The sequence below is a fragment of the Sus scrofa genome, chromosome 7 (genome assembly GCF_054392235.1).
Source record: "Sus scrofa isolate SSC_HxYL_T2T_F1_AM1 chromosome 7, Sscrofa_HxYL_maternal_Yorkshire_Landrace_v2.0, whole genome shotgun sequence".
Taxonomy (NCBI): Eukaryota; Metazoa; Chordata; class Mammalia; order Artiodactyla; family Suidae; genus Sus; species Sus scrofa.
In genome coordinates, this window is record NC_139389.1 from 25067081 (window position 1) to 25081763 (window position 14683).

General features: G+C 40.0%; 3 protein-coding genes across 3 annotated transcripts; 2 read left to right on the forward strand and 1 right to left on the reverse strand.

Moving 5' to 3' along the window:
• On the forward strand, positions 1-936 carry LOC102166096 (olfactory receptor 2G6-like). The gene has a single exon (XM_084970371.1). The coding sequence runs from the start codon at positions 1-3 to the stop codon at positions 934-936; it is 936 nt and encodes a 311-aa protein (XP_084826497.1).
• Positions 937-2542: 1606 nt separating this feature from the next.
• Positions 2543-4885, forward strand: LOC110258120 (olfactory receptor 2G3-like). Its single transcript, XM_084970504.1, has 2 exons — positions 2543-2574; positions 3988-4885. Exons 1-2 carry the CDS (start codon positions 2543-2545, stop codon positions 4883-4885), a joined length of 930 nt encoding a protein of 309 aa, XP_084826630.1.
• An 8393-nt stretch (positions 4886-13278) lies between these two features.
• LOC100517168 (olfactory receptor 6N2-like) lies at positions 13279-14229 on the reverse strand. Its single transcript, XM_021081279.2, has one exon. It carries the CDS (start codon positions 14227-14229, stop codon positions 13279-13281), a length of 951 nt encoding a protein of 316 aa, XP_020936938.2.
• Between the last annotated feature and the right edge of the window lie 454 nt (positions 14230-14683).

Consider the following 14683-nt stretch of genomic DNA (forward strand, 5'->3'; position numbering starts at 1 on the left):
ATGGAACAAAACAATGAAACCTCTGGGGGAGATTTTATTTTGCTTGGATTCTCAGACCAGCCTCAATTGGAGGTCCTCCTTTTTGTGGTGGTGTTAATATCCTATCTTTTGACCCTTCTGGGCAACACAGCCATCATCCTGGTCTCCTGCCTGGACTGCAGACTTCACACACCTATGTATTTCTTCCTCACAAATCTCTCCTCTCTTGACCTTTGCCTCACCACCAGCATTGTCCCCCAGCTCCTCTGGAACCTGAAGGGACCAGCCAAGACCATCACGCCAGTGGGCTGTGCCATACAACTCTATGTGTCCCTCTCCCTGGGCTCCAGTGAGTGTGTTCTCCTTACCATCATGGCATTTGACCGCTACGTGGCAGTCTGCAGACCTCTTAATTACACTAGCATCATGCACCCATCATTTTGCAAGGCCTTAGCAGGAATAGCATGGCTCAGTGGAGTAGGAAACACTCTCATCCAAGGAACCATCACCCTTCGGCTTCCTCGATGTGGACATCGCCACCTGCACCACTTCTTCTGTGAAGTGCCCGCCATGATCAAGTTGGCCTGTGTGGACATCCAAGCAAATGAAGTCCAGCTTTTTGTGGCCACGTTAGTCCTCCTTCTTCTTCCTGTGGCATTGATATTGGTCTCCTATGGATTCATTGTCCAAGCCGTGATGAAAATTAAGTCCGTCCAAGCTTGGCGCAAGGCTCTCGGGACCTGTGGTTCCCATCTACTGGTGGTGTTCCTCTTCTTTGGGCCCAGCTCGGCCATATACATTCAACCAAAGAGATCCTATGGCCGAAGTCAGGGCAAGTTCCTTACACTCTTTTATACTGTTGTCACCCCCACACTCAACCCCCTGATATATACTCTGCGGAACAAGGATGTGAAGGGAGCCCTGAGAAGACTGCTGAGAAGAGGACAAAGTTCTTAAGGAAAAATCAGGGAAATAGCGACTTTCTGTTGTGGAAAGTAATTAAAGAGACCTAAGATTAAATCACTCCTCCCAAGTAGAAAGTATGTGTGTTGCTTACTTCTCTGTCTGTATTTAAGTATAATGTGGCTAACACAATTTAGAAAAAAGCAGCGCGTTTAGATTCAACTTGAACAGCTCATGGAACCTCATGTGTGTATGAGTGCATGTGTGTTATACACATACTCACGCTTCCTTTTATTAAACGTCTTTGAAGGGCTGCAGTACAGGTTCAGATCGGGAGATTCTGTAATCTACCCAATATATATGTGCTTACATGTCCGACTAGGGAATTAAATAGTGTTTGATATGTAAATAGAAAATTGAGAAGTATATGCTAGTGTGAGGAAATTGCAGTAGTATTTTCTTTGTTAGAGAGCCCTGGTATGATATTATTTAAAACATTTTGTACACAGTATTCCAATTATTTCAAGAAATAAATACATCAAAACTTAAAAATGTGGGCTTTTTTTTAAATAGTAAAGTGAGTTTGAGATCAGTAGATGCAAACTTACATTTAGAATGGATAGACAGCAAGGTCTTACTGTATAGCACAGGGGACTATAGCCAATTTCCTGGGATAGACCATGATGGAAAATAATACCAAAGTGTGTGTGTGTGTGTGTGTGTGTGTGTGTGTGTGTGTGTGTGTGTACACACATATAAAACTGTGTTACTTTGTTGATTAGCAAAAATTGGCACAACATTGTAAATCAACTATATTGTAATAAAATAAATATTAATTTAAAAAAGGAAAAAATAGTAAAGGAACAGATCTATGAATCTAATTAAAATTGAAAAAAGAAAACTGTTGGTTTTTACAAATATTTTATACAGAATTACTTAATAATTTAATGAAATACCTGAAGGTCATATAATATAGTTTCATATGGACCCAAGGTCTATTAGGCAAAATCTTATATTCCAACTTATTTGATGCCGTATTTCTTCCCCTGGTGTCTTTGTGATTTACACATGGACTCTGAAGCCAGACTGCCTTACTCTGAAATTTTGCTTTTGTACTCATTAGCTGTATATAATCTTTTGCACTTTACTGACCACTATGTCAGCCCTTAAAAGCAAAACAAGACAAAACAAAACACCAATGAACGTCTTAAACACCTAGCAGTTTCTGAATATTTTTCCTTTTTTTAAAGTTACGCAATTTATACCATATCTCTTTCTCAAAGTCCAGCTTAAATCTCTTCTTTCACAAATGTGTCTTAGTTGCCCGGTTGTATTCTCTTCCTCTGTGTTGCCAGGTCATCATTCGTGTACTAATATAAACATATAGAAAAAAAAGGATCTTAAGGAATTTAAGGAGTCTGTTATAGCCAGAGGAGAGAGAATATATTAGGAAATGAAAGGAGATACAGTTGGAAGACTAAAAAAGGACCAAGTCACAAAGGGACATACATATTATGCTAAGGAGATTGGACATAGATTGTACCTATGATCTTTGGGAGAATATTTTGCATTATATAAAGGCATGGACTCTAGAGTCGGGGCAACCTAGGTTCTAATTCCCAGGGCAAATTAACTTCTAGAAGGTAGCATTTCCAAACCTATGACATTCCCAACCTTACAGGGTGGCGAGCAGTAAGTAATGCCTGCAGCATGCTTGGCAGACTGTCTGGCACCTAGTAAAACTCAGTTCATATTTACCTACTGATAAAATGAGACTTCTCATGGGGCATGACTAAGACAGAAGAACAATAATTTTATCCCTTTATTCATTCTTTCCATACCATGTAGCAGTTCTTTCCCTGCTTCTGGATTATGTCTTTAGAGTGTGTCATAATATTTTGGGTTATTTTCAAATGGTAAAAAATGTCCACCTTTATTAATAAAGTATTCTCATATAAGTAATTAAAATACCCACTGTCAGCCAACACAATTTACATTTAAAGATTCTGTTCCCCCAGCTTGAGCCTGTACCTGTCTGAGACCCTGCAGTGGGAATCTGAGTGTTGTGAGAGTCTCTACTTTCCATCTTTTGCATCTTCCTCTGTGCCTCTAGCTTGACAAGTACAGTTTCTGGACCTGCCAGGATTAAACTGCAGAGGGAAAAGGAGAATTTGGGCAGTAAAATTTACTTGACTCTGTAGCCAAAGACTGCTTTCTTCAGTTTCTCACATTTATGTATTTTTAGGCAATTATTAGGCAATTGGAAATGTGAAGTAATCTAGTTAACTTCATCAGTTATCGGGGGAGTACAAATTGAAATCATGATATATACCACCAAACTGGCTAAAATTAAAAAGACAGAAAATATGAAGAAATGAGCCAATAGGACATATTTTTAAATATATATGCACTTACATGTATAGATTATATGATTGGAAAAAGCGTGAATATGACAGAAATGAGAAAACAACTCAGTGCTGGTTGGTGATGTTGTTTGACCTAGATTGAAACAAAAGTAAACAATCAGAGGGATGAAAGTATCTTTTGGAATCATCTCCTGGGACAGTTCTTCTCTGGATACTACAGAGCCTGATATTCATTGCCATACTGGGAGATCTGTGTCCTTGGGATCTTTCCAGATTCATTGTCTTGGGTCCTCTCCTAGCCTCTCCTGCCTTGCTGATCTTCAGGGAGCTCCATCTCAAATAACAGTCCCTACAACCAGTACGAGGGCCTTAGGCATCAAGTTGGCATTTCAAGGTAATAATAATTTGAACTCTATGGCTTAACGTTCTTTTTCATACTACCATGAAAATCTCAGTCTGCAAAACTGGAAAACTTCCTCTCTTTTAACTTATTCACTTCTATTGATGCCTTGATTTTATATCGGCACCATGCCTATGACTCTTAACTTTTAGGAGTAAATTGAGATTCTGGCTTTAAGTGATGTTCATCTGGGTGAGAAGAGGTCATGTGGTACATGTATGATGATAAATTTTGCATCATAGTGGAATAGAGTCGTTCTGAAAGCCTAAAGTGAACATATTCTTATAATTATCTTATAAATAAGGAACCAGCTCATGACTGAGAATTGATCTTTCACAGCACTTCTGTTGAAGTATTGTGTGTATACGTGTGTGGGATACTCTTCGTGGTTGTTTTGGCATCATACCTCCTGACTCTGGTGGGAAACACAATCATCGTTCTGATCGCTTCCATTGACCCTAATCTCAAAACACCCATGTACTTTTTCCTCACCCACCTCTCCCTAGTTGATATCTGCTTTACCACCAGTATTGTCCCCCAGCTGCTGTGGAACCTCAGGGGACCAGCCAAGACCATAACCGCCCTGGGCTGTGCTGTCCAGCTCTATGTCTCCCTGGCTTTGGGCTCCACTGAGTGTGTTCTCCTGGCTGTCATGGCTTTTGACCGCCATGCTGCCGTTTGCAAACCTCTCCACTATGCAGCTGTGATGAACCCACGGCTGTGCCAGGCCCTGGCAGGGGTTGCATGGCTGAGTGGAGTAGGAAACGCTCTCATCCAGAGCACTGTCACCCTCTGGCTGCCTCACTGTGGACACCGGCGGCTCCATCATTTCTTCTGTGAGGTGCCTTCCATGATTAAGCTTGCGTGTGTGGACATCCACACCAATGAGGTCCAGCTATTCATTGCATCCCTGGTCTTGCTCCTCTTGCCCTTAGCACTGATACTGACGTCCTATGGACACATCGTCAAGGCAGTTACTAGGATCAAGTCAGTCCAGGCATGGCGCAAAGCCCTGGGGACATGTGGATCCCACGTGATGGTAGTGTCCCTCTTCTATGGGACCATCACCGCAGTGTACATCCAGCCCAACAGCTCTTACGCCCATACTTCTGGGAAATTCATCTCCCTCATCTACACGGTGCTGACTCCAACCCTCAACCCTCTCATCTACACACTGAGGAATAAAGATGTGAAAGGAGCTATGAGAAGACTATTTCGCAGGGACTTGGGCTCATAAAAAACAAAGCAGAGCACACAGTTGTCAGTTTTTTTTTATAGTAAAAAGAAACCAAAGTCATCTGTACACTCCTTCTCTAAAGTACTTTACTAATCTATAAGGAAAACATGTAACCTTCGTAGTCAGCCTTGTTGTCTTTTCTTGGCTTCAGAACTATCCATCCTCTTCATCCTCTTTCCCAGGCTTCTTTTGGGCCTTTGTAAGGCAGTATCTCCTCACACTTTTTAAATGTCCATTATTCATATAATTTCTGTTTTTTTTCTTTTTAGGGCTGTACCTTTGGTATATGGAAGTTCCCAGAGCAGGGGTCAAATCACAGCCGTAGCTGCTGGCAATGCCAGATCTAAGCCACGTCTGTTACCTGTACCACAGCTCACAGCAAGGCTGGATCCTTAACCCGCTGAACGAGGCCAGGGATTGAACCTGCATCCTCATGGCTACTAGTCAGGTTTGTTATTGCTGAGCCACAATAAAAACTCCCTAATTTCTGTTTCTTACCGCCCCCCCTTATGCTTTTCTTCAGCCTTCCTTCCTTCCATTGCTCCACAGGCCCAGGCCGACCCAGCTGGACACTGGCACATCTGGTGGCTGAGCATATGGTGGTATAGCGGTCATAGGCCATGGCTGCCAGGAGGTAACACTCTGTGGCACCAAAGAGGAGAAAGAAGAACATCTGGAGGGCACAGCCAGAGCGAGCGATGTGGTTCTGACCATTGAGGATAGTGAAACAGTAGGGACACTGTGATAGATGTGTAGCCAATCTCCAGGGCTGACAGGACTGGAAGGAAGAAGTACCTGGGGGACTGGAGGGTGGTGTCAGCTGAGAACAGTACCACGATGAGGAGGTTGCTGGCCATAGTGAGCAGGTAAATGGTGAGAAAGAGAGAAAAAAGCAAGCCCTGGAGGTTGGCCAGGTGGGAGAGACTGATGAGGATGAATTCAGGCATCTTGGAGGTGTTTGTGGTCATCCTGCTCACATCCCTTCTGACTGAAGGATAAGAGAAATGGCAAAGGGAGTTCCTTCTGTGGCTCAGTGGGTTAAGAACTTGACTAGTATCCATGAAGATGTGGGTCCAATCTTCTGGCCTCACTCAGTGAGTTAAAGATCCAGCGTCACCAAAATCTGCAGTGCAGGTTGCAGATGCAGCTCAGATCCGAGTTGCTGTGGCTGTGGTGTATGCCTACAGCTGGCAGCTCTCATTTCACCCCTGGCCTGGGAACTTCCATATGCCATGGGTTTGGCCATAAAAAGAAAATACAAAATTAAAAAAAAGCAATAGCTAGGGACAGTTGCAACTGTGGAAATGTGAAGGGGGCAAAGGTGACCTCTTATGGCATCTATTCAAGACTTGGAACTTGCTTTCTTTTAGAATCTCATGGCCTTTGAGGCAGCACAGCCTTGAGTCCATATTAGACCCTGGCTCACTCTTGGGTGAATATTGCTCTCTGAGCCTAATTTCCTCACCTGATAGTCCTGCCTTTCATAAGAACACATTGAATGTTGTTTTCAGTTTCTCCAGGGATGAGAGTTGGATCATTCTAGCCTGATTTTCACTCTTTTCTCCCTTTTACATCCTTCCCACAGGGCTGGGGACCGCATTTTCTCTCCAGGAGATGTTTTCCTGCTCAAGGCAGATATGTTCCATGTCCAGGGCATGAAAAATCCTATTCCTATTTGAGGGAATTTTCTGTCCTGTTGTTTTCCCTCTTGAGGCCTTCTACTTCTTTCTTTCCTTCTTTCACATATGTTCTCTTTCCTTTTCTCTCAACTTTTCTCCTCTGTGACACAATTTTTACCCCTTTCCCCCTTTCCCAGAGCTTTCTTTGGTTACCAAATCCACTCAACCTTTCTTATTTTTTTTCTATCATTTTGCCATTAGATCATTTTCATGGTTTTCAAAGGGGAGTGAAAAAATTGGAAAGATCATCTCTTTCAACCTCCTGTAGGGAGTTAAACAGTTTAATTATCCAAAGGAGTGAGGCTCTCTCTAGTTTGTAAAGGTAATCAGGAAGGAGATAAGATCTTTCTTGGTTGCTTATTTCTGCATTTTACAGCCTCACAAACTTTATCCCCTTTTACCATAACACATATGCAAAACCCCAAACCACATACATAAACTCTACAAAGCCACACACTAACATATTGCATTTCTAATCAGAAGCGCAGAAAAATAGGCCAATATCCTCAGATTCTAGATTCATCTAAGGTCACAAATAAATCATGTATTGTATACACATACGAATATCATTACAGATAACAATGAATGTGATGACATGATACTATACCTAGAAAATCTTGAAAACACTATAAGAAAACTGTTAGAGCTCATCAATGACTTTGATAAAGTTTCAAGATATAAAATTGATACACAGAAATCAATTGCATTTCTATATACTGACAATGAAAGATTAGAAAGAGAAATTAGGGAAACCATCCTATTTAGCATCACATCAAAAAGAATAAAATACCAAGGAATTAACCTACCTAAAGAGACAAAAGACCTGTACTCTGAAAACTATAGGATGCTGATAAAAGAAATCAAAGATGGCACAAACGGATGGAAAGATATACCATGCTCTTGGATTAGAAGAATCACAAAATGACTATACTACCCAAGGCAATCTACAGATTCAGTATACACCCTTTCAAATTACCAATTATATTCTTCACAGAACTAGAACAAAATATTTTAAAATTTGTATGGAAACACAAAAGACCCCGAATAGCCAAAGCAACATTGAAAAGAAAAAATGGAACTGGAGGAATGGGGCTCCCTGAATTCAAAGGGAATTACTATGCTACGCTATACTACAAAGCTACAGTCATCAAGACAGTATGGTACTGGCACAAAACCAGAAACATAGATCAATGAAACAGGATAGAAAGCACAGAAATAAACCCAAGAAACTATGGTCAACTAATCTATGACAAAGAAGGCAAGAGCATACAGTGGGGGAAAGACAGTCTCTTCAATAAGTGGTGCTGGAAACGGACAGCTGCATGTAAAAGAATGAAATTAGAACATTCTCTAATACCATACACAAAAAGAAACTCAAAATGGATTAAAGACATAAATGTAAGGCCAGATACTATAAAACTCCTAGAGGAAAACATAAGCAGAACACTCTTTGACATAAATCACAGCAACATCTTGTCTGATTCACCTCCTAGAATAATGACAATAAAGACAAAAATAAATCAACAGGACCTATATAAACTCTAAAGCTTTTGCACAGTAAAGGAAACCATTAAAAAGATGAAAGATAGGCTACAGAATGGGAGGAAATCTTTGCAAACCTGTGTAACCAACAAGGGCTTAATCTCCAAAATATACAAACAACTCATACAACTCAACAACAGTTAAAAAAAACCAAGAAACCCAGGTGAAAAATAGACATTCTCCAAAGAAGATATAGATATGGCCAGTAGGCACATGAAAAAATGCTCAACATCACTAATTATTAGAGAAATGCAAATCAAAACTACAGTGAGGTACCACCTTACACTGGTCAGAATGGGTATCATTAGCAAGTCAACAAATACCAAGTGCTGGAGAGGATGTGGAGAAAAGGGAACCCTCCTTCACCATTAGTGGGAATGTAAATTGGTACAACCACTATGGAAAATAGTATGGAGGTTCCTCAGAATACTAAATATAAAACTACCATATGATCCAGCAAACCAACTCCTGGGCATATATCTGGACAAAACTTTCATTCGAAAAATACTATTGAAGCACTATTCGCAATAGCCAAGACCTGGAAACAACCCAAATGTCCATTGACAGATGAATGGGTTAAAAAGATGTATATATACACACAATGGAATGCTACTCACCCATAGAAAGGACAAAATAATGCCACTTGCAGCAACAGAGATGGAGCGAGAGATTCTCATCCTAAGTGACATAAGTCAGAAAGACAAATACAATACGATATCACTTATATGTGGAATCTAAAATATGGCACAAATGATTTTATCTACAAAACAGAAGCAGATTATGTCATGGAGAGCAGGCTTGTGTTTGCCAGGGGGCAGTGGGAGAGATGGGGAGATTGGGGTTGGTAGATGCAAACTGTTACATTTAGAATGGATAAGTAATCAGGTCCTACTGTACAGCACAGGGAATTGGGTACAGTCTCTTGAAACATTGAAGATAGTATGAAAAGAATGTATGTATATATATGTGTGTGTATATGTATGGCTGGGTCACTTCACTATACAGCAGAAATTGAAGAAATACTGTAAATCAACTATACCTTAAAAAATTAAAAAAACCAAACTAGAATGTGAAAACACATTGAACATAAAAATATAAATACACCCAGATATATAATAAATCCAAATTCTGTCAAAAATATAATCATATTCAATAATCCCTCTTCTAAATACAAGCTCACACACTGGAATTCTTTTGCAGCTGTAGAGTCCTTGGTTAGTTCCACCTTAGTGGTTCTTTCAATGTTTCCTAGAGATGTTATCTGAATAATGTCTTTTTATTTGGAGCAATAACCAGTGATAAAGGCAGATGGTCTTTGATGACTTATTTTCTCCTTTCTCTACATGGTGTATCCCTCCTGAGGAAGGTGCTCTTTGATTTGGTGTCTCTTTAATGTCTCTGAGGACTTGAGTCTCCAAGCAAATTTGGCTTTCCAGTGGAGAGAGCTTTTCACATAAGTAATTAATCTGTTGTTTTGAACTCTGTTTCTAAGGTTGCAAAAAGTCTGGGGTGACCTTTCAAAAACATGTCAGAGAAAACGTCCAGAGCAATTGCTTCTCTTAGCTCTCCTGTAATATCTCTGGTTCAGCCATTTTAATTTTCTTCTCCTTTCTCATGAATTTCTTCTTTCTATTACTGTAGATGTTCTAATATTCTTATGAAGGTAATAATGCAATTTTTATTTATCTAATTGCTGTTGACTTCATTCAGTAATCAACTTATTTGATAACCATTCATAGAGTCCTTTATATGTATCAGTTATTCTACAGAGAAGTGTGATATAAAACAGAAATAAACATATTCTTGATCTTGATGAGCAGGTAAAGTCATTCAGGTAAATGTCATTTTCTTGGAAAACTTGTCCATAATTTCTCATGCTTTGATCTTTTCATTTCTTTCTTTTTTTTCTTTTCTTTTTTTTTTTTTTTGTCTTTTTGCCATTTCTTGGGCCGCTCCCACAGCATATGGAGGTTCCCAGGCTAGGGGTCTAATTGGAGCTGTAGCCACCGGCCTACACCAGAGCCACAGCAACGCGGGATCCAAGCCACATCTGCAACCTACACCACAGCTCACAGCAACGCTGGATCGTTAACCCACTGAGCAAGGGCAGGGATCGAACCTGCAACCTCATTGTTCCTAGTCGGATTCGTTAACCACTGCGCCACGATGGGAACTCCTTCATTTATTTCTTGAGAAGTTTCTCTGCACTATTATCATTTGGATTTTGTTTTGTTTTGTTTTTATTGTGTTCTTGTACAGTTTCCTAGATATGATAAAGCTTGAGTATCAGATGTTTTCCTAGCATGTGTAAATAATTACAAGATAAGCATAGAATATCTTTCAGTTGTGTCTTCTTCAGCTTCATTCATCAAGGTCATAATTTTCAATGTACAGGTCTTTTACTTCTTTAGTTAAATTTAATTCCTATGAATCTTATTTTTTTGTGAGGCAATCGTAAATGGGATTGCTTTCTTAATTTTTCTTTCTGATAGTTCATTAGTAGTGCATAAAAATACAACTTTTTGTATATTGACTTTGTATCCTGTGACTTTTCAGAATTCATTTATTCGTTCTAACATCTTTTTTGGTGCAGTCTTTGGGTTTTCTATATATAGTATGTCATCTGCAAATACCTACAGTTTTTTTTTTCTTTTTTCTTTTGATTTTTGATTTTTAGGGCCACACCATGGCATATGGAAGTTCCCAGGCTGGGGGTTGAATTGGAGCTACAGCTGCCGGCCTATGCCACAGCCACTTCAATGCGAGATCCCAGCCATGTATGTAACATACACCACAGCTCATGGCAACACTAGATCCCCGACCCACTGAGCGAGGCCAGGGATCGAACTCACATCCTCAGGGATACTAGTCGGATTAATTTCCTCTGCATCACAATGGGAACTCCCAAATAGTGACAGTTTTATTTCTTCCTTTCCAATTTGGATGTCTTTTGCTTCTCTTTCTTGCCTTATGCTCTATTTACGACTTCCAATACTATGTTGAATAAAGTGGCAAGGATGGGCATCTATGTTTTTTTTTTACTAATCTTAGAGGAAAAGCTTTTATCTTTTCATAGTTGAGTGTGATGTTAGCTGTGGGCTTGTCATATGTATGTTAACATTATGTTCACGTATGTTCCATCTCTGCCCACTTCATTGAGAGTTTTTTATCATAAGTGGATATTGAATTTTGTCCAGTGTTTTTCATGTGTCTATTGAGATGGTCATATGTTTTTTATCCTTCTTTTGGTTAATGTGGTATATTACATTGTTTGATTTGTGGATGTCGAATGATTCTTGTATCCCTGCAATGAATCCCACGAGATCATAGTGTATGATCCTTTAAATTAATTGTTGAATTCAGTTTGCTAATATTTTCTTCAGGATTTTTGCATCTCTCTTTATCAAAGATACTGGCTTATAATTTTCTTTTCTTGTGGTGTTCTTATCCAGTTTTGGTATTAGAGTAATGCTGGCCTCATAAAATGAGTTTGAAAGTGTTTTCTCCTCTTCTAATTTTTTGGAGTTTGAGAAAGATTAGTAGTGATTCTTCTTTAAGTTTTTGGTAGGATTCTCCTGTGAACCTACTTGTCCTGGACTTATTTTTGGGGACCTATCACTTCATACCTGTCAGAATGACCTATCACTTCATACCTGTCAGAATGGCTATCATTAAAAAAAAACACAAATAACAAATATTGGTATGGATTTGGAGAAAAAGGAACCCTTGTACACTATTGGTAGGAATGTAAATTGGTGTAGACAGCGTGAAGAATAGTCATGCTTGTTTCTCAAAAAACTAAAAATAAAACTAAGAGCAGTTCCGCTTCTGGGTCTATGTTCCCTAACACCTCAAAACACTAATTTGATAAGATACACATTCCTCAGTGTTCATAGCAGCATTATTTACAATTGCCAAGGTATGGAAGCAATGTAAGTGACCATCAAGAGATGAATGGATAAAGGAGATGTGGCGTATATACACAATGGAATACTACTCAGTCATAATAAGAATGAAATTTTGCCCTTTTCGTCAATATGGATGGACTTGGAGGGCATTATAATAATTGAAATAAGTCAGACAGAGAAAGACAAGTACTGTATATCACTTCTATGTGGAATCTAAAAAAAATTAACAAACTAGTGAATATAACAAAGAAGAAACAGACTCACAGATATAGAGAACAAACTAGTGGTCGGTCATCAGTGGGGAGAGGGAAGGAGGGAGGGACAGTAGCGTTGTAGGGGAGTAAGAGGTACAAACTATTTGGTATAAAATAAGCTACAAGGACATATTATACAACATAGGGAATATAGTCAATATTTTATAATATGATACTCCATTTTATAAATGGAGTATAAACTTAAAAAATTGTGAATCATTATATTGTACACCTGCAACTTACATCATACATCAACTATAATTTAATAAAAGGAAAATAAGATTATTTAAAGTACTTTGTTATAAATTTAAGACACTGATTGTAATCACTAAGTAATCTCATCTTAAAAGGATACTGATTATGTTGGATTGAATCCATCCAAATGACCTCATTTAACCTTAATCATCTCTTTAAAGACCCTTTCTCCAAATACAGTCACATTCTGAAGCGCTGGACCCTAAAGCTTCAACATATGAATTTTTAGGGGTGGTGGTGCACAGTATAGCTCATTACAGCACTACAAGGCAAGAAAACTACAGACCAATATAATTATATAAGCCAACATTTGTTCATTGCTTAACATGTTACTAGGTCAATTGAACATCAGAACTTCTCTAAGGGAAGTAAAAGGGTTTGATTCTTTGTTCTTTTGTTACCCATGCAGAACTCCTACTAGTTTAGGCTTAAGTGATGATAGTGAATGGAGGAGCTGGATTTATAACCCAGATGCATGGCTACAAAGCCTGTGCCATTTCCCTGCACTTATGTTTACATGAGATTATCCATTCCTCTGGAGAAGCTGAAAAAGTGAAGGCAGCAAAAGGACATACTAGGTGGCAGGAAGAGCAGCTTTTTCATTTAAAATGTGACACAGATGATTTCCCCAAAGCACAATTATAAACCTAATGATTAAAAAAGCTACATTGCACAGGTGAAAATCAGTGGTTAGGAATTATTTTCTGTTGGATATTCCACCAGCTTTGCTTTCTCTGGCTTCTCATGTGGCTCTATCACTTTGTCTCCTTGCTTGGGCAGCAGAATTTTTGCATCCGGGACACCAACACCTTTAGGGCTTCCTTGACATCCTTGTTACGTAGTGTATAGATGAGAGGATTGAGAAGTGGGGTGATGACTGAGTAGAAGATAGCCACAATCTTGTTGATATTTGACTCATATTTTACTGCTGGGCGGACATACATGAATATGAGTGTGCCGAAGTAGATGGTGACCACAGAAAGGTGGGCTGTGCACGTGGAAAAGGTCTTGCGTCGGGCAGCAGCTGAGGCCATGCCAAGAATTGTGGCCAGGATTTGGGCATAGGAAGCCATGGTAAAGACCAGTGTCCCTAGGATAATGACAGTGCTAAAAGCATAGCCCACAGCCTGGATGGCATATGTGTCTGTGCAGGAAAGGCGGAAAATCTGATCGGCATCACAGAAGAAGTGGTTGATCTGGTTGGGGGTACAGAAGGAGGTTTTTGCAAGGAGGAATGAGGGGAACATGGGGCAGAGGAATCCCATAAACCAGCAGACCCCAGCCAGGATACCACAAGTTTGAGGGCTGAGCAGTAGTGGGTAGTGGAGTGGTCGGCAGATGGCAGCATAGCGGTCAAAGGCCATGGTGGTGAGAATGAAGAGCTCCGTGGCAGCCAAAGAGAAGAAGAAGTAGTACTGGGTGATGCAGTTGGGAACTGAGATGACCCCTGGGGAACTGAGAAAATTGGCCAGCATTTTGGGCACAGTGACTGTGGTGTACCAGAGCTCTACCGAGGAGAGATTGCAGATAAAGAAGTACATGGGAGTATGGAGGTGCCCATCCAGGGCCACAATGAGTGCATTGCCCACCAGAGATAAGAGGTAGACCAGGAGGAAGAGGTGGAAAAAGAGCAGCTGGAGACGTAGGGAGCTGGAAAATCTCACGAAGACAAATTGAGTGACCAACGTGCTGTTGGCTCTCTCCATTCAGCCTGGGGGATCAGCCAGGCGAGGAGAAGACACATGGAGATCTTGAGATGTCCTCAGTTATGTGGTTTCCTCTCCAGCTTTATTCCACCATTTGGACTTGCACACCCTCCCCGTATTCCCTTTAATGCACTCTTTGGCTGCTTCTCAGCTTCTCCAAAGCAGAGACTACTTTAAAGGTAGGCTTCCTGAATATTCAAGACTCTCTCTCTCTTTCTCCTCATTTAGTTAGGTCCTAAAATGCCACATTTCTCAGGAATTCTTTTTAGATTGAGTAGAGGAGAGGACTCAGCTTCAGGGGCTCCAGTTAGAGTGAACATGTAGCACACCCTGTCCCCAGGTATGGGTTGAACCCTGTATTATTGTTGATATCAACTTTTTTGACCTCCAAATAGCAATTTTATATTATTTAACAATATTTCTTTTATGAAAAAAGAAGTACAGTCAGTTTACA